This window comes from Scyliorhinus canicula, chromosome 2, assembly GCF_902713615.1.
Source record: "Scyliorhinus canicula chromosome 2, sScyCan1.1, whole genome shotgun sequence".
Classification (NCBI taxonomy): Eukaryota; Metazoa; Chordata; class Chondrichthyes; order Carcharhiniformes; family Scyliorhinidae; genus Scyliorhinus; species Scyliorhinus canicula.
Window position 1 is genome coordinate 228573210 of NC_052147.1, and position 19865 is coordinate 228593074.

General features: G+C 43.1%; 1 protein-coding gene across 14 annotated transcripts in view; it reads left to right on the plus strand.

The window, feature by feature from the left end:
- scn1laa (sodium channel, voltage-gated, type I-like, alpha) overlaps window positions 1-14382 on the plus strand; it is a 379612-nt gene extending 365230 nt beyond the window's left edge. For 13 of the 14 annotated variants that reach the window (XM_038789700.1, XM_038789708.1, XM_038789701.1 and 10 more), the window contains 3 exons: window positions 6313-6417; window positions 9563-9833; window positions 11068-12251. In XM_038789700.1, coding sequence (XP_038645628.1) covers window positions 6313-6417; window positions 9563-9833; window positions 11068-12251 — 1560 coding nt within the window. Of the gene's footprint in view, window positions 1-6312; window positions 6418-9562; window positions 9834-11067 lie in introns of all 14 variants that reach the window. The other variant, XM_038789705.1, reaches the window with a different exon arrangement.
- Window positions 14383-19865: the final 5483 nt, after the last annotated feature.

Sequence of the window (19865 nt, forward strand, 5' to 3'; positions counted from 1 at the left end):
AGATGTGCAGGCTAGGTGAATTGGCAATGCTAAATTGTCCAAAAAGGTTAGGTGGGGTTACTGAGTTATGGGGATAGGGTGGAGGTGTGGGCTTGGGTAGGCTGCAGATTTGATGGGTCGAATGGCCCCCTTCTGCACTGTAAATTATGATCTATCACTTCACACACTCAAAACACTGAGAGGGATTTCATAAGATCCTCCCGTTTGCATTCATACAATACAAAGAAGGATAAGGGAGAGGAAGGACCTTTAGGGCCAGACAATAGAATACAAATTTGGTTTTTAAGTGAGTCCAGAATCTAGAATCAAAAGCCTAATGGAACATTTCTTCAGATTATTGCAGAGTGATCCATCTTTTCAGAAACAAGATTTCCACCGGGGGAGGAGGCACATAGAATTGTGTTTGTCTTGAAGATACAAGTTCCAATGTTCCAGTAGTTTGCAGATTTGATGAGGGCCAGAGTTCTTTCTTCTGCAACCTGATTCATGATAAGATGGTAGATATCACAGGCTGCATGCCTGGAACTACTGTTTCTTTTGGAGGGGACTACTTATAACTTCCAACAGCTTGTTAATTATAGGAATTCAGACAACTCTTGGTCATCTGACAGTAGTTTTGATTTATTAAAGGAGGCCCTGGCCATTTGCACCAGATTACAGAGTAGGAGTTGCAAACAGCTGCCTTTGTTCATAACTGGCTGTGGCAGACATCCCGGGCAGGATTTTGCGGGAATCGGCGGGGCGGGCAACTCTGGTGCGAAGGAGTGTCGTAAAGCACTCCAACATCGGTCTGCCCCAAGGGTGCGGAATCCTTTGCATCTTCAGGGGCTAGGCTGGCACCGGAGTGGTTTGTGCCAGCCTAAGGGGAAGGGGCTTGGAGCCACGCCAACCAGGGCTAAAGGACCTCCGCAGGCCGGCGCGAGTTGGCACATGCGCGGAAGCGCCAACGTGTGCTGCCGTCGTCCCAGTGCATGCGCAGGGGGTTCATCTCCTCGTCGGCCATCACGGAGGTCCACAGCAGCCGACGTGGAGGAATAGAGTGCCCCCATGGCACAGGTCCGCCCGCGGATCGGTGGGCCCCGATCGCGGGCCAGGCCACCGTGGGGGCACCTCCCGGGGCCACCCCCCCGCGCCATCCAGAGGCCGCCCGCGGAGCCAGATCCCGCCGGTAAGTAACTGTTGTAATTAACGCCGGTGGGACTGGCCTAAAACGGGTGGCCACTCGGCCCATCACAGGCCGGAAAATCGCCGGAGGGGGGGGGGCCACCGCCCCCAGCGCCGGCGAATTCGACAGCCCGCAGGGGTGGGATTCACGCCGCCTCCCGTCGATTCTCCGACCCGGCGGGTGTCGGAGAATCCCGCCCCTCGTCTGTGAGACCATTGTGTTGGCTTGGCTGGAATGTTCATGCAATGCAAAGGATGTTACATTCCAAGAAGTGTGAGGTGTTAGCCTTTGTTCATTTTTAAACTGCTCAGAAACTTCCAGAAGCTGGCATGTGATTAGCTGGAGTCATCCTGTCATTCCAGCCATCGTCCATTTTGGAAAAACAGAGAAAAAAATTATTTTATAAAATAGTCTGGCTCACTGGGATACATATTGTGTATATATATTCTGTCCCGTCTCAACTCGGAAAGTTTTTATTTCTTGTTGTTTTCTAGTTTTCTGTGAACTAAGTTTCATTTATTATTGCACCAAAATGTTTTTTCTCCATTCTGTTTATGTGATTCACTGCTCTTTGAAGGGTATTCTTTGTTCTGTGTGGCTTATTCTCTGTTCACTTTTCCCCGTCCCGTTTACCTGATCTACTCTTCTTTCTTCTATTTTCATGTTTTATTTAGTTTTTTTCTCCTGTCTTTCCAATTCTGTGTTCTTTGTGGCCGAACAACAGTGACTGATTGCAGAATTAAGGGCAGTAACAGCAGGGAGAAGAGCTATTGACGAGGGTAGCAACCACGAATGTCTCAAACACTATGAAGCTGCCAGAACCATTACATTGAAAATTATGGTATACTGAATGAGGCCCACTTCACTCACAAGAGTATGTTTTTTTGATTGGCTCCCAAATACTGCATTATAACAAGGGTCTTCTGCATGTTTTTCTATTCCAGCTGAAGAATCAATATTTTTGTAATTTTACAGAGAAATGTTACAAAACTTAAATTGCAGGCCCATGAAAAATCAGAGATCATTTCTTAATTCAAAGGTTCAAAATTCTGCTGACATTTTAGACAGTTGGCAGGGTAGGGATGGAGTTGTTTATATACTGAAAGCATATAAATCGTGCTTTTAGAATTCCAGCTGAGAATACCTGAATAGAAACACTGTGCAGGATTATGGGGAAAAGGCAGGGGGAGGGGGGCGATACTATGTCATGATGCTCATTTGGAAATTTGGTGCAGTCACAATGGGCTGAATGGGCTCCTTCAGCACCGTAAAAATTTGATGATTTCTCGCTAGAAAGTCAGTGAAGCCCCCTACCTCTGCAGGACAGGTAACCATGCGAAGACCAAGCTAATGGTTAAAGTTACAAAAGAAAGGAAATCACCTGCAGGGAATGGTGGGGAAAAATTCCAAACATAATTGGCATTGACTATATTTTGTCTGAACATCTTTGAGGTCTTGGAATATATGCCTCCTCGCTACAGGCATTGGATGTCCTGGATCTAAAAGTTACAAGCTGAGTTGAATTTGAATTCATCCAGTAATGTGCCGGACACACACCCTAAATATGCCTGCACATTTTTTTTTACTGTCTACCCACCACCCAATCACAACAAAGGGCAAAAAACTTAGCTGATCTAGATTCCATCCCAAATTTAACTCGCCTTAGTTTACTGTTGGCCCCCAAATTAGCACCATTGTGTTTTTTTGCATTAAACTGAATCTTTTTTTCTTTGGTGCAAATCATCAAATTTTTACGGTGCTGAAGGAGCCCATTCAGCCCATTGTGACTGCACCAAATTTCCAAATGAGCATCATGACATAGTATCGTCCCCCTCCCCCTGCCTTTTCCCCATAATCCTGCACAGTGTTTCTATTCAGGTAATCATCTAATTCTCTTTTGAATGCCTTGATTGAAACTGTCTCCACCATACTTCCAGGCCCAGATCACCTGTTGTGTGGAGAAAACAAATTGTCCCCTCACGTTTGCTTCTGTTGCAAATCACATTAAACCTGTGCCCTCTCATTCTGGATCCATTTACGAGCAGGAACAGTCTTTTCCTTTCTACTCCCTCCAGCCCCTTCACGATTTTGAACTCCTCTTAGCCTTACTTTTCCAAGGCGAATAGTCCCAACCTCTCCGATCTACCTTCAAACCTGAAGTTTTTTATCCCTGGAACCATTCTTGTAAACCTCTTCCACACTCTCTCCAAAGCGTTCACATTCTTCTTATAGTGTGGTGCCGAGAACTGTATATGATATTCCAGCTGAGATATAACTAATGCCTTGTACAAGTTCAACATAACCTCCTTGCTCTTGTACTCTGTGCTCCTATTAATAAAGCCCGGAATACCAAATGCTTTATTAACTGGTCTCTCCACCTGTCCTGCCACCATCAATGATCTATGCACATATACACCCAGGTCCCTTTGCTTCTGTACTCCCTTAAGAATGTTACCCTCTATTATATTGGCGAGATTCTCCGGTCCCCCAGCCAAGTGTTTATCGGCGATGTATCATTCGCTGGTGGCAGGATTCTATACCTCCATCACTTGTCAATGGGATTTCCCTTTGTAGCCACCCACGCTGCCGTGAAACCCGCTTGCAGGAACGCGCTGCAGGCGGAAAAGTGAATTGCAATGACCGGAGAACTCCGGCCATTGTCTCTCCATGTTCCTTATGCCAAAATGAATCACCTCATATTTCTCAGTATTGTACTTCACCTGCCACCTATCTGCCCACTCCACCAACTTGTCTATGTCGTTTTGAAGTACTATACTGTCCTCTTCAGAGTTTACAATACTTAAATGTTTTGTGTCATCTTCAAACTTTAAATTGTCCCCTGCACACCAAGATCTGGATCATTAACATATATTAGGAAAAGCAAGGGTCCCAATACCGACCCTTGGGGAACACCACACCAATCCTTCCTAGCGGCTGGCTAATCATATCCAAATTTATTTAAATCCATTAAAATTTGGTTCTCACCCTTTGTTGGCATGAACCTCGTAACGACACTAGTGAGGTGTGTGGAAAATTGGGAAACGTAAACTCTCAGGTTGAAAATCGCCCTCTGTATCTCAGATGGGACAAAACAGTGGCAGATCAAACTTGTGGGTATTTATTGCAGATACTAAAAAATAGTGGTTGTATCTATGGGTGAAATAAAGAGAACTAGGGGTCTTAATAGACTTGATACAAAGTCAATAAAAGTGGCAATCAGAAAGACAGATAGATCTCGCATGCATGATAACATTCTCACCAGAGATATAAATTATGGGATGAACATTGCAGACTTACTGGAATTGAACTGTCATGGATTTCTGGGAAATAGTAGTTTTCTATCCATCAATTCATATCAAATTATAAAGCCTTTGAGTACGTGTGCATTTTCTGTCCTTTGTACTTCAAAAGTTAGTCACAGTCCAAATGTTGCATATGTATTTTTTTTTTAAAGAGCAGAAAATTAAATTTGTTTCTATTGCCCCAATTCAAGGAACTCTTTGTTATATGCCAGAAAAAAATTATTGAGTCCTGGATTTTGAATATCTTTTAACTTCTCAAACTGAAATGGAAATTGCAATCATATACAAACTTCACCAATAATTCAATCTTCATATCACCAAAAAGGTTGTGTCAGACTTTTCAAAGGTATTACCAAGGCAAATATAGCAAACTCATATCATTGTCAGAGAGTCATCATGGCACAGAGAGAGACCATTTGGTCCATCATGCCAAAGCTGGATTTAGGATTTGGTTGAGACAATCCTGGTGTAAAACGCTGACCTGAGCTAGATGTTAAGGTATCTGAACAATGACTGAGTGTTTCGGGGCATCTAAGAAGCAAAAATGGGCCCAGCGATATTTTCTCTCTCCATTAACACTGAAAACTTGGCAGCTGCCAGAATTCGTTTTTAACTTATCTCCCGCTGCCCAATTAAATATTCAAGCAGGCCTCAAAATAGACAATCAATGCTGCTACTTGGAAAAGGCTTATTAAAGTTAAAGTTTTAGGTCCTTGACACAATTTTAAGTACCAATGGGCAAATGTTTTACTCTGTTCCATGGTATTGGATGTAGAGTGGCCTAATCGATGAAGACTGCTCTCAGACATCCCAAAGAAGATCCAGAACCCACAATAATCTTTTTGCTCACCACAGGCTGTTCAGTGATCCTTCATTATAAATGCAACACTTCACTCCAGATTTGGACTTTTGTTTTGGTTCTACAGTGGAACCATCAGGTGGTTTCTCCACTCTCGAGATAGAGCCATTGGGCAAGGCACTGTTATCTTTCAGCCCACTGCTTACCTACCGTGTGCTCTATATGAAAATCAGCTTTGTTATTTTGGGCTTCAATCAAAGCCCTAACATGGGGACCAAATGGGAGAACTGAGCTCTTATTTTCTGGGATGGAGACTAGTTGAGCATTCATCCCGGAGGGCAGCCTCCGAATTGGCCACCAAAATAGCATATCATCTAAATTACTGAGCCACATGGTGATGAGGGTCATTAAAATTTATTCAATTTATTTACAGTACAAAATAAGAAAAACAGTGTTTAAAAGATCATATAATACTCAATTTTAATTGAAAATTAATTTAATTTAAATTAGTCATATAATTCGAGTTTGATTTCAAAAGTCTGCACTTCATATTAGTTCCTCAATCTTGAAGAATTTATTTTGGCTTTTGGGGTTTGGCTCAATCAAGACAAGTTGAATCTTGGATTAATCACCAGAGATTAACACTGTGAGAGCTGTGATACTTACAAAATTATTAGTTCAAACATGCTGAGCAATAAGTTTTGTTATATTAAATTATATAATTATAGTATTCAATTATGTTATATTAATATACATTCTATTTTAAGTTATGTGAAGGGAAAATCAAACATGTATCATTTCAAATATAATTTTAAAAAGCTCATATAGTTTCTGAATATATTATAATGGTAAATAGTCATGTGAATGACTAACTACTTTATATGTAATGATATAAGTTTCATAGTTTATCAATGCAGTTCATATAATCTCACATTTATTGAGATAAAGGTAAAGGGTGTATGTCATTAAAAAAATCTTCTTGAATGTTGCAAAATTGACAAATTATTTTATGTATGGTTATAACCAATCTGCTTTTGTCACTTTACTTTGGAGGTCAAGATATTTTCATGACTGAAGAACAAAAGAAATATTACAATGCTATGAAAAAACTTGGGTCCAAGAAACCACAGAAACCAATACCCAGACCCTTGGTAAGAACTGTTAATTTAAAATAGCACAAGGATTAGACCAGTAAAAGAAAAATTGGATTGTTATGCTTACAGAGTGTAAAGTTCACATTAAGGACATATTGAAGAGCAGAAGGACATTAAGGATGGGGCTGCTGTGGTGGCTATCCATGGAATGGATTTTTGCACCTATTCCACTAAAGCAAAGTTGCAAACTTTCATGGCTTTAGTTCATTAAAGTAGTTAGTCTGTTAACAGCATTCCTCTTTAAAATAGAGATTATGTACAGTTGAGGATACAGAGTTAGAAAATGAATAAATGTTGAGGGAAATTATGAAGCCAGCACGCAGAACTGCTTTTATTCTTTTGCTCTTGATTCCTAGACGGGTGTTAAACTGGCAGACAATAGAAAATCAACTTGCATTTTGTTTCCTCTTTTAAGCTTTTCCTTCCTTTCTGACCTCCACAAAGCAGGTGAAATTCACAGCAATATTTTTTTTAAAATCTGCTGTTTCCTGTTAAGGCCTGTTAATACTTTATGAATGAGCTTTCATGGAAAGATGCAATAGTTATTCACTAAGGTAAAGGACCAGACTGCAATTAAGGTATCTGCCTAGCTTGAGTTACTTCAGAAATGGAGCAATTCAACTCTTATCTTTTTGAATATACTTTGTATACAATATTTTATTTATATTATGAGATCGATGTTATCATTGGCTGGAAGGAGCCTGTCTGGCAATTCCAGCACGTATTAAACCTGCACTGATCACCAATCAACTAAGCAGTGCTGGGTTTTGCATATGCTGTTGAACAGTAAGCTGTTGAAAATGCAATACAGCTTCCCCACCACTCTCACTTCTCCACACTCTCTCGCTTCTCCACCGCCCTCGCTTCCCCACCTCTCACTTCCCCACCTCTCTCTCTTCCCCACCTCTCTCTCTTCCCCACCTCTCTCTCTTCCCCACCTCTCTCATTTCCCCACCACTCTCGCTTCCCCACCACTCTCGCTTCCCCACCTCCCTCATTTCCCCACCACTCTCGTTTCCCCACCTCTCTCACTTTCCCACCTCTCTCACTTTCCCACCTCTCTCGCTTCCCCACCTCTCTCACTTTCCCACCTATCTCGTTTCCCCACCTCTCTCACTTTCCCACCTCTCTCACTTTCCCACCTCTCTCACTTTCCCACCTCTCTCGCTTCCCCACCTCTCTCACTTTCCCACCTCTCTCACTTTCCCACCTCTCTCGCTTCCCCACCTCTCTCACTTTCCCACCTCTCTCACTTTCCCACCTCTCTCGCTTCCCCACCTCTCTCACTTTCCCACCTATCTCGCTTCCCCACCTCCCTCATTTCCCCACCACACTCGCTTCCCCACACTCTCTTGCTTTTTCATATTCTCTCGCTTCCCCACCTCTTTTGCTTCCCCACCTCTTTCTCTCTTCCCCATCACTCACGCTTCCCCAACACATTCTCACTTCCTCACCTCTCTCGCTTTCCCACCACTCTCTCTTCTCCAACTTTCTCTCTCCCCGGCCTTTCTCGCTCCCCTGCCTCTCCCGCTGCTGACTCTTCCATTCCCTAACCTCTCCCTATCTCTCTCATTCCCTTGCCTCTCCAAATTCCGTACCTCTCCAATTCCCCATCCAATCCCACTCCCCATGTCTTCTATTTCACCATTTCTCCCGCTGCCCCATCTCCCCTGCGCTCCCCACCTCACCCACTCCCCCACCTTCCTATTCCCCCACCTCTCCTGCCCCCCCACCTCCCCCTCACCCCCACCGTTCTTGCTCCCTCACCTTTCCTGCTCCCGATCTCTCCCGCTGCCCCATTCTCCCGCTGCCCCATTCTCCCGCTGCCCTATTCTCCCGCTCCCCCACCTCTCCCACTCCCCCATCTCTCCTGCTCCCCCACCTGTCCCCCTCCCTCATCTCTCCTGCTCCCCCCACCTCTCCTACATCTCCCACCCACTGCCTCTGCGGTTCCCCGCCTATCCAGTTTCCCTTGCCTTTGCCATTCCGCCGCCTCTCCCGTTCCCCCGGCTCTCCCATTTCTCCTGCCTCTCTCATTCCTCCATATCTAGCCCCCGTATCTGCCTCTCTCCAACTCCATCACTCCCTGTGTCCACCGCTCCCATTTGCTTGCCTATCCTTTTGCACCACCTCTCCTACTCACTACCTCTCATTTCCCTGTGTATCCCATTGCCCCATATCCCATTCCATGTATCTCCCACAGCCCCATCTATCCCATTCACATATCCGCACCTCTTTGGTTTCCCCCCCCCCTCACTCCTCCACTTCTCATGCTCTCTTTCCCCGCCCCTCCTGATCCTCCTCCTTCTGTTTGTTCTGTGGGATTGTTTGATGTCTTAATAATGAGATTTGAGACTTGTAGGTTCAAATATGAACACTTTATAATTAACCCAGAACAATTCACAGATCCCAGTTCATGCCAAGCATGGAGCTGCTGTCTTCATGCAAGTTCATTCTAGATTGTTCTCTGAATCTGTTACCATGTGAATCTATATAACATACCATGGGCAGCGCTATTCCTCTGTACCATGTTATGTTTGTAAAATAAGAAACTTTAGAGGAATCTACAGCACATGGTTCTATTCATTCATATCTAATCTCCGAAGCAAATCTAGGTGATGACATAATATCTTTAGGCTTTCCTTTATCGATTTGTAAAGTCATTTTCTATTAAATATTATCCAAACCCAAATCAGCTCACTAATTTTTTATTCTTTTAAGATTATTTTTGCTTGTATTAGTAAATACATATTCTTGAGCAATAATTGATCTGTACAACGTGGTGCCACTGTTTAACAGTAATACTCAGTATTTATGTTTGCACAGTATAAGTACATAATATAGGGCGGCACGGTGGTGCAGTGGTTAGCACTGCTGCCTCACGGAGCTGATGGCCCAGGTTTGATCCTGGCCCCACGTCACTGTCTGTGTGGAGTTTGCACATTCTCTCCATGTCTGCGTGGGTCTCACCCCCACAACCCAAAGATGTGCGGGGTAGGTGAATTGGCCATGCCAAATTGCCCCTTAATTGGGGGGAAAAAAGTACATAATATCAGATTCTTTATATTGAAAGATATGTTATTATATTTTTTCAGGTGATATTGAGAATAATTTATTTGTTACTATTTACCTTATTTTATAGAACAAGATCCAAGGAATGGTGTTTGATTTTGTAACGCAGCAAGTCTTTGATATCACCATCATGATTCTCATCTGCCTTAACATGGTCACCATGATGGTGGAGACAGAAGATCAAAGTATCAAGATGGATGATGTCTTACATTGGGTCAACATGGTTTTCATTGTCCTTTTCACAAGCGAGTGTGTCCTTAAACTGATTGCACTCCGCTATTATTACTTTACAATAGGCTGGAATACTTTTGACTTTGTGGTGGTCATTCTTTCAATTGTAGGTAAGAAAGTTATTTGGTTAAGTGAATACTCAAAATAATGATACCTTCTATTTTTTCTGTCATTGGAATTGAATGTACTGTTCTGATATTTGATTAATGCCAACGATTGAGGTTTATGAAAATGATGGCACACCAGTGTTATTTAACAAAAATTAATGAAAGTTCAAAAATGCTTTACATTTTACAAAACTAAAACAAAAATTTAAGTAATTGACTTTGTCAGGAAATATTGTATGCAATGATTATTGTAAGATAGAAAGCATTTGAAACGTTAACACAACATTTTTACTTAAGTGCAAAATTGAAATCAGTAGCAATTAATTACAATAGTGTGGAGGCAGTGATATTTTGTAAGTGACCTGTTTCATTTACTTAACCTAGGGGTGAATTTTCTGGTCTTGCCCACCGCAGGAATTGTCATGGGCAGAATGGACAATTTGACAGACCATTAGAAGGTCCATTGACCCCGGGCTGGAATTTCTGGTCTTCGGCGGGAGGAGGAAAATCCCACCCACTATTTATCAAATAATGTTACATTTTTAGTTCATGAAAAGATTCAGAATTCTAACATAAGGCTTAACATTTATTGCTGCTGCTGCGGTATTTCAACTGTTGTAAATTGAAAATAGACAGCATTTAGTTAAAACCATTTTAATCATAGAATTATAGAATTTACAGTGCAGAAGGAGGCCATTCGGCCCCTCGAGTCTGCACCGGCCCTTACAAAGAGCACCCTACTCAAGCCCACGTCTCTACCGTATCCCCGTAACTGTAACCCAGTAACCCCCACTTAACCTTTTTGGACACTCAGGACAATTTAGCGCAGCCAATCCACCTAACCCGCACATCTTTGGACTGGGAGGAAACCGGACCACCCAAAAGAAACCCACACAGACACGAGGAGAACGTGCAGACTCCGCACAGTGACCCAAGCTGGGTATCGAACCTGGGACCCTGGAGCTGTGAAGCAACTGTGCTATCCATTATACTGCCCCTTAGTTTAAAAACTAAGTTTTTGTATAATTACTTTAAAGATAGTAACATGCATTGAAATTTTTCCCAAGGCAGTAACATATCTTGGTTTTAAATTTATTAAAAATGCTTCGCACTTGGGGTTTGTTACATTTGCTCAATTCTTCATTGTGTTATCAATTTGAAACATATTCCAGATTACGAATAATCCTAGAAGTATGCAAAACTGTGGTTAATGCATATTTTTTTTTTTCTTTTTTAGGCATGTTCCTTGCTGAAATCATTGAAAAATACTTTGTGTCACCAACATTATTTAGAGTTATCCGACTTGCCAGAATTGGTCGCATCCTGCGTTTAATCAAGGGTGCTAAGGGAATCCGTACACTGCTGTTTGCATTGATGATGTCTCTTCCTGCTTTGTTCAACATTGGTCTGTTGCTCTTCTTAGTCATGTTCATTTATGCCATTTTTGGGATGTCTAATTTTGCTTATGTGAGGAAAGAGTCTGGCATTGATGATATGTTCAACTTTGAAACATTTGGAAACAGCATGATATGCTTGTTTCAGGTCACCACATCTGCTGGCTGGGATGGCTTACTGGCTCCAATTCTAAACAGTGGGCCACCAGACTGTAACCCAACAAAAGATAATCCAGGCAGCCCTAACAAAGGAGATTGTGGTAACCCACCAGTTGCAATTTTATTCTTTGTCAGTTACATCATAATATCTTTCTTGATTGTCATAAATATGTACATTGCTATTATTTTGGAAAATTTTAGTGTTGCTACTGAGGAAAGTGCTGAACCATTGAGTGAGGATGACTTTGAGATGTTTTATGAAGTTTGGGAAAAATTTGATTCAGATGCAACTCAATTTATGGAGTATGGTAGATTGCATGATTTTGCAGATGCCTTGGAACCACCTCTTCGTGTTGCAAAACCCAACAGAATACAACTTATAGCTATGGACCTGCCCATGGTTAGTGGAGATAGAATTCACTGTCTTGATATATTATTTGCATTTACAAAGCGCGTGCTGGGTGAAGGTGGAGAAATGGATGCTCTCCGACAACAGATGGAAGAACGCTTTATGGCATCCAATCCATCCAAGATATCCTACGAGCCAATTACAACCACTCTACGGCGTAAACAGGAACATGTTTCTGCAACTATAATTCAGAGAGCTTTCAGAAGATATCTGATCAGACGAACATTAAAACAAGCCTCTTTCATGTTCAAAGAAAAAGGTAAAACAAGTGAGCTTTTACCTGGCAAAGAAGAAATGGTAATCGATAAGTTTAATGAAATCTCCACTACAGACAAAACTGATATGACTCCTTCTACCACATCACCACCGTCCTATGACAGTGTAACAAAACCAGAGAAAGCCAGAGAGGAGAAAGAAAAAGAAGATAGAGGCAAAGATGTAAGGGCGTATAAAAAGTAAAATGCAAACAAATAAAACAAAATCTACTTGTATGACATTGTTTACAGCCTTTTAAGTGTGACCCAACTGTACGAACAAGATTCCATTTGGACATCTATGCCAAACTGACAATACATTATGAGGTCAGTGCCTAAAAAAGGCAGCGATTCTCATCAGGAGACTGTGACTCTGTACAGCAGGGGGAGTCAGCAACCTAGTCAGGAGGTTACTGTTTCCACTACCAGTTGACACTGCTGAAGAGGAGAGTCAAAATGGCTACTAAGACTGTAGGGACGAGACAAAGGGACCAGAAAATTTTACATGTATGTGTGTCATTAAGTGTGCAACAATAGTATCTTTTATCCCTGTATTTTGCATTCCAATTGCCACGATTCCACAGTTTATACCAGGCCCATAACAATTCACGTTATTTTATAATTCATGTATATGTGATTATTTTTCTAAATGGGGATGGGCTTTATGTTTTTTTTGGGAGGGGGTTTTAAGCACTACTTTTAAGGTAAGGTAATCACCCCAAAAGTTTAGAAAAATGCGTTTAACATGTACAAAATATTTTGCATGGAAGCATGCTGAACTCATTCATTGTGAATGAGGAATCATTAACTCACAAATCAAACCAGATATTTTTAATCTATTTAGTGTTTCAGGGTGGCCCTGGTGTCCAAGGTGCTTTACTAAATGTGTTGTGTTATATTTGAACAGTTCTAATATGTGCCTGTTAGTTATTTATGACCCCTAAACTGAGAGTTGATGGGTATTTTTATGTGGAACATTACAAACAACTCTCAGCAGCTGCAATTTTAGTGTATTTTCTGGAGACACAATCATTATTTGTTCCTTTTATGCTGCCATGGGTGGATATACACAAAGAAACCCAGAGGTATCTGCCCAACAAAACTGAATTGACCAAAATTGAATTTTACAGACATTACTCTGCTTTATCCTGCAGTATTGTTTAGCCATCTTCAGCTCTCAACAAGATTGACATTATACATGACAAATAAATCCCTCCGTTGTGTAAATAGTTGCTTCACACTGTGGTGCATGCTTGAGCAAAAATGTAACCAAGGCATAGCATTCATTGCATCAAAAATGCACCACATTAAGTCTAGTTTGCAAGCTTTTGCCAGGTAATATGATGTGTTCTGTATCATTATACATAGTTTGGATACTGTCACTGGTGCATGTTTATATTGCCTTTGCTGCTGTACACTGTTCCTTCCACTGTCCAGAAGTGTTTGAAAAATGGGAAGTCATAAGCCAGTGGTAAACTGAGAAATTGCTCAATAAGACCTCACGCCTCCTAGTTTGCAGCTAACTAAGAAGCTTTTTTCATTTGAATTTCCTGATTAATATGGATACTGTATGCTGTAAGATCAGACTCTACATGATATGTTGCGAATTGCTTGAAATGCTCAAAATATGTGGTTGAATTTTCTAAGAAAAGATATAAATATTGTAAAAAATCATTTTATTTTACTTTTCGGCATTTGTACATATAAAAAGCTGAGAATTACTTCAGGTCGGTACTACAGACACTTTTTTTTACGTTGATCCATTGCACTTTTTCATCAATGAACTTCCCAAAAAGAGAAAAAAAGAACAGCCAGTTTTAGTTTACCTTTTAATAAATGCACACGTTTTTTGTGCAACAATGTTTAATTTGTGCAAAATTTGGGACCATGATTCACTTCCTTCTGCAAAGTGATATCTAGAGAAAAAACATGAGAGAGAAACATTATTTAAATGTCAAGCACTGCCTGCATTGAGGGTATCAAATAAATCCTTATTGCTACAAAAACCCTTAATCCTTTATGGTGTCCATTTATACGGGCATTCCTGTCTTGTGAAACGATTCATGCTGCACTAGAACTGTTTGAAGTGGAAAATGGATCCACAGGTTTTTTTTTCACAAGAACAAAGTCGATCTTCTTTAATCACACCCGGGTTATTTTGTGTTTTCTTACACAAAGAGGAGTTAGATGTAAAGTCCTTTTATTAAACCTATTTGACTTGTAGTGTATTAGTGAACTGCATGTAGGATAATGCTAATATTACCGTCAATAATGGTAAGACTACATTACAGAAACAAGCTAACAGAATAAATAATTTTTTTTATTGTATGTAATGACTCTGACTCTGCGTGAATTTTTTTTTTCTCAGTATTGCAGTTGTCTACTGTTTCGATATAAAATTGTCAATATTTCTGCCCTGCGTTCTTCATTTTAGGTTAAGTTAACGTTTTTTTTTGGGAGACAATGTGCTTATTTGTAAAGTCTTCCATGTGCAAAGCTTTTCTGGCCATTAGGTAATCGAGCCTTTCCCCAGTATAGCCTTCTTTGGTGCCACAACGCAATTACTTACATTTGTAGTGCTGAATGTTCAAATAGCCCATTTATTTGTACCAGTTTTTGCAGTTAACACTTCACATTTGAAGTGTTCTAATTCATCAGTGAGGTGTCTAGAATATGTTAGAAAGTGGTAGTTTTAAGATGATTTTATACATAATGCACAAGTTGATATTCCTTTTGGATTATTCACTATCAGGCAAAGGATTTGTAAATAGGGGCCGGGATTCTCCCAGCCCACGCCATGTTGGAGAATCGCCAGTGACGGGGGAAATTCCCGTCACGCCGTTCCGGCGCCAGGCACGCAACTCTCTGGAGAATCGGAGCCAATTGCGCCCGCGCGGTCGACATGGCGCCGGTCGGGGGCCGCTGAAAGAGGCCCCCGCGACGATGCTCCACAGTTGATCGGCTGAATTCCTGCCGAGTTCAGCCAAGTCCCGCCGGAGTGGTTCCAACCTGGTACCACCTGGCGGGAGCTCGGACCTGCAGTCGTGATGGCCGTCCCGGTGTGGGGGTGGGGGGGGGGCGTGGGATCAGACTCCGGGGCGGGCCTCCACGGCGTCCAGGTCCGCGATTGGGGGCAACCGATTGGCAGCCACCCGCGATCTGGAGGGGGCCTACCTCCTTCCACGCGGGGCCGCTGGACGGCTACGCCATGTTGCGCGGCGCCGGCGCAGAAACGGCCACCAACGTGCATGCGCCGACGGGGAGATGGCCACCATATGCATGCGCCGGCGTGGAGACGTCACCACGTGCATCCGCTGGCGCAGAGACGGCTGTCGCACGCATGCGTGGACCCGCAGGTGGTCAGCACGGCACCGGAGTACTCCGTGCTGCTCCAGCGCCATGCTGGCCCTCTGTATCCAGCATGATCTTGAGCTTGAGCTGTATCGCTAGTGCAGGAGACCCGTGCACCAATCCGGTGTTTACGCTGGCGTAAACACTTGGCCAGGAATTTGGAGAATCCCAGGTATTTACCTGTAAATAATCGGAACATCGGACCTACAACCAAAGATATAGATTGGGACCTTGTGAAAGTCCTGGCATGCGTACCAATGTTGTAATTACCTGGGAAGATTAAACTTCCGATTGGCAATCCCCCTGCTCTCCAAGAAGCTGTGTAAATATCTCCAACCTTGAGTTAGAATCAAAGACTTTGGACAGTTCCATGATACGTATCTGGATACTTATTCAGGCAGCACGGTAGCATGGTGGTTAGCATAAAAGCTTCACAGCTCCAGGGTCCCAGGTTTGATTCCCGGCTGGGTCACTGTCTGTGCGGAGTCTGCACGTCCTCCCCGTGTGTGCGTGGGTTTCCTCCGGGTGCTCCGGTTTCCTCCCACAGTCCAAAGATGTGCGGGTTAGGTGGATTGGCCGTGCTAAATTGCCCGTAGTGTCCTAAAAAGTAAGGTTAAGGGAGGGGTTGTTGGGTTACGGGTATAGGGTGGATACGTGGGTTTGAGTAGTGTGATCATTGCTCGGCACAACATCGAGGGCCGAAGGGCCTGTTCTGTGCTGTACTATTCTATTCTATCTATCTATAAGTGTTAGACGCATTAAAAGTGGTCGAACATCTGGATAACTAAACAATTCACCTCTCAGTCAGCCCAACTGACCTCCATACTATCCCCACCACTTCCCCGCCCCTACCAATCCGATCACCTGTCGACCCCCACCTCCCAAACCCAATCACCTGAATGCAGTCCTAACCCAATATTCTCCCTCCCCAAACCTGACAACATCGGCCCTGACCTGGCTGAACTCTCCAACCATCTGACTAACCCCTAACCTGACAACCCCACTGACCCCGGATACTCATCAAATTTGACTACACTCCATCCACCAGGTCTGTCTATCACCTTCTCCAGCCTGACCACATTTTCGACTTGCATGGTAGCACAGTGGGTAGCACTGTTGCTTCACAGTGCCAGGGCACTGGGTCCGATTCCCGGGTTCTCCCTGCGTCTGCGTGGTTTCCTCCAGCCGCTCCGGTTTCTTCCCACAGTCCAAAGATGTGCGGGGTAGGTAGATTGGTCATGCAAAATTACCCTGTCGTGTCCAAATGTTAGGCGGGGTTGCTGGGTTACAGGATAGAGTGGAGGGATTAGGCTTAGGTGTTCTTTCAGGGGCCGGTGTAGACTCGATGGGCCGATTGGCTCCCTGCACTGTAAATTCTAATTCTATGATCCTCCAAACACCCTGAATCACATCCCACAACCACCCATCTAAACCCCAACTATCCCAACAATCTGACGTCCCAGTTACCCTCCCGACCTGACTAATATCCCAACCCAATTACCACCAAGCAACCTACCCACTGACCTCACAATTGCCCACTTACTCATCCCACACTTACCTACCTCACCCACTTTACCCACCAACCCCACTACCCACCTATCCATGATCCACATCCCCCTACCCACTTACCTCACCAACATTATCCTACCCACCTACCCATTCACTCATTCACTAACATTCAAACTTGATGTTTAAACTTGCCATATGGCAGCAAGTGCCATACAAGGAGGTGTCCCCTGCCTTTCCCAGTCCACTCCATTCCGGCAGAGCTCCCGAATGATTGCTGCTCTATATTTTTTTCAAAGCCAGGTTCGGACGACCTTAGTAGAAATGCGCAGCACCATTGAATCAGGAGAATTTACAAACATAGCAGCAATACGAGGATCATTGCCACTGCTCAGAAGGTGCAGGCCAAGATCGCTGGGGATCAGATTGATGTGTCTTAGCAGCAGCTATAAGTTATGGGACTATTTGAGTGGAGGCCCAACGTAGTCCGCACCAAGGAAAGGGTTCCAAGATACAACAATATATTGAGCCGAGTCTGAGACCTCGAAGGGAGGTTGGATCCCAAGATACTGCCAAAGTGAGTTGTGGGGTAGTTCCTGGGATCTACAATGATTGGAAAGAGGAAGTCTCTCTTCTGAAAGCATAGGATACAGCCCTTAGATCAGGGAACTCGGAAAGAGAAGCTTTGGAATCTAGACTATTAGTGGCATAGCTAGTGTCTGGAAACATGGAAAGGGCAATAATAGGAATGTGGATATAACGTCATAAATATTCTAATGACCATCTGGTGTTGGCTAAGGTAAGTGAAGATATGAGCCCCCGTGCAGATCCTGAAATAATGTCAGAAGCATTACTCACCTCCACACTGTGTGCCTGCATAGTATAAATGTAGGAATGACACAGATAATGGGCGTGATCTGACCAAATTGCAACGGAATCCCATGTTGGGTGTTTAGCTGGGGTGTTTCCCGGTGCTCACAGCGCTGAAACAGACCACACCATCGAACAGGACTCTGTTGCAATCCGGGGCCTCAGCGGGAATGCCCAGCCGAGGCTGCACTGAGGAGCTCTGCTCGCCACAACTCAGTGCAGGAGGATATAGGGACACCATTTTTATATATCAGATAATATAACATATATCCGATTCCTCACAAAGCCCCATACATAAGATAATATAGTCTATCCAATTCCTTACAAGTTTTTCACATCACTCTTTCACCACACTCCCTCATGCCACGTCTTGCGATCAAGGGTGATAATATTGGAGAAAGATTTGGTGCAGAATCTGAAGACATTATAACCCAAGAATATCTGCACATGTGTAGGTGAAGTTCAATTAATGGCCTTGATAATCAGTGGGAACCATCTGAGCCTTACATATGTGTGAGGGAGAAGTTCTTCAAATGCCTGGCCTACGTATTGGGAAAGATAGAGATATTGCAGAAGAACTAGGATTAGGTTGCTCATAGAATTAATCATTTACAGTGCTTTAATTAACTACGGTCTTTCGTCATGCTGGTTCATTATACACCTATCATATCTAGTCATTTCCTCTGAATCACAATCTAAGAAAATATTGTCCATAGATGACTAATCTTTCAACCCCTTGAGTACAGAAAGAAGGGTCTGCTGGTGTTGCAGCTCCAGAATGTTCATTTTGGCACCTGCTTCAACAACTTTGTCAATGACTGCATTATTGAATCATCTTCATAGATTATATTATAATCAAGATTATATAAATAGTGAAACAGAGGGAATATCACATGTGGTGGCAACCCTCTGTCTTGCAAGATGATGGCTTTCACCATGGTGGTTAACTCTGTATTAATATTTCCTGGTGTGGCTCAGGAGCCCCACTCTGGCAGGGCATTTGCTGCAGAGGGAGACAGATGAATAGGTGCACAATTTGCTGGGCCTAGTTTTCCCTGGGCCGTCTTAGCCAACTGTCATGATAGGAAGATATTCGGAACTTGTGTTCAGAAATAGGTTCCAAGATGTAGCAGGCAATTTAGGAGTTGAACATACTGTGAGAATAAACTGCAGCAGAGTCAGAGGATGCACCCACAGGCGGAGTTACCTTGCCCCATTCAGAATTAACCCTGTTAGTGGGAATACACAGATGCCCTGGTTCAGCCAGGATTATCCACTCAAGATTCATTGTCACCAGGGACAAGCTTGTTTGACCAGTTATTATCCCACCACAGAGTCTGAAGACCTACTTGTCCATCAATGGAAGTTTAGTTGCATATAAATGGCATAGCTCTTTTGTAGAAATGGGAGTGGGAAATCAGACAGCCATGATAATGGATTCAAGTCTGGCCATCTCAGGGAGAATCTTTTTGAGGGGGTAGGTAGAGCTGAGAGTGAGAAAGAATGTTGTTCTGAACTGTTCCAGGGAGAAGGCTGTGGAAATCGATCAGAGAGAGATCAGAAAATTGCCACCGAGGCAGGCTTTTGAAAAGGGTTCTGAAAAAATTCCCTAACAAGAAAAATTGCTTCATAAATGCAAGTATGACCTTGGTTTGTCCGTGTCAGCGGCATGGTTATTTAAAGTGGTGTTTCATGAGAACTAATGTGTTAAGGTGAAGAAACCACATGTAATCTCTTAGTGTGAGAGCTGAAGTAAAAGTTTAAATATTGTTTTCTTTCATTGCAATAAACTTTACTTATAAAATAACTGAGCCCTATTTCTTATATTATCACTCCTGGAACGAATTCATCTTTCCATACCACAGTCTCTTTGCCACTGGTGGGAGGTGCCAGCTGTCCATAACACAGCTGAGATTTTTTATTTCTACTCACCTCTGCTAATGGCAGTCAGCCTTGAGAGGTCAGAGCTGTCAGCAAATATCTCCACTTTGTGTCACTGTCTGCCATCATCAAACTTTGCTTGCAGGTGTAGCTGAGGTATGGATGTCAAAGAACAAAGAAAAGTACAGCACAGGAACAGGCCCTTCGGCCC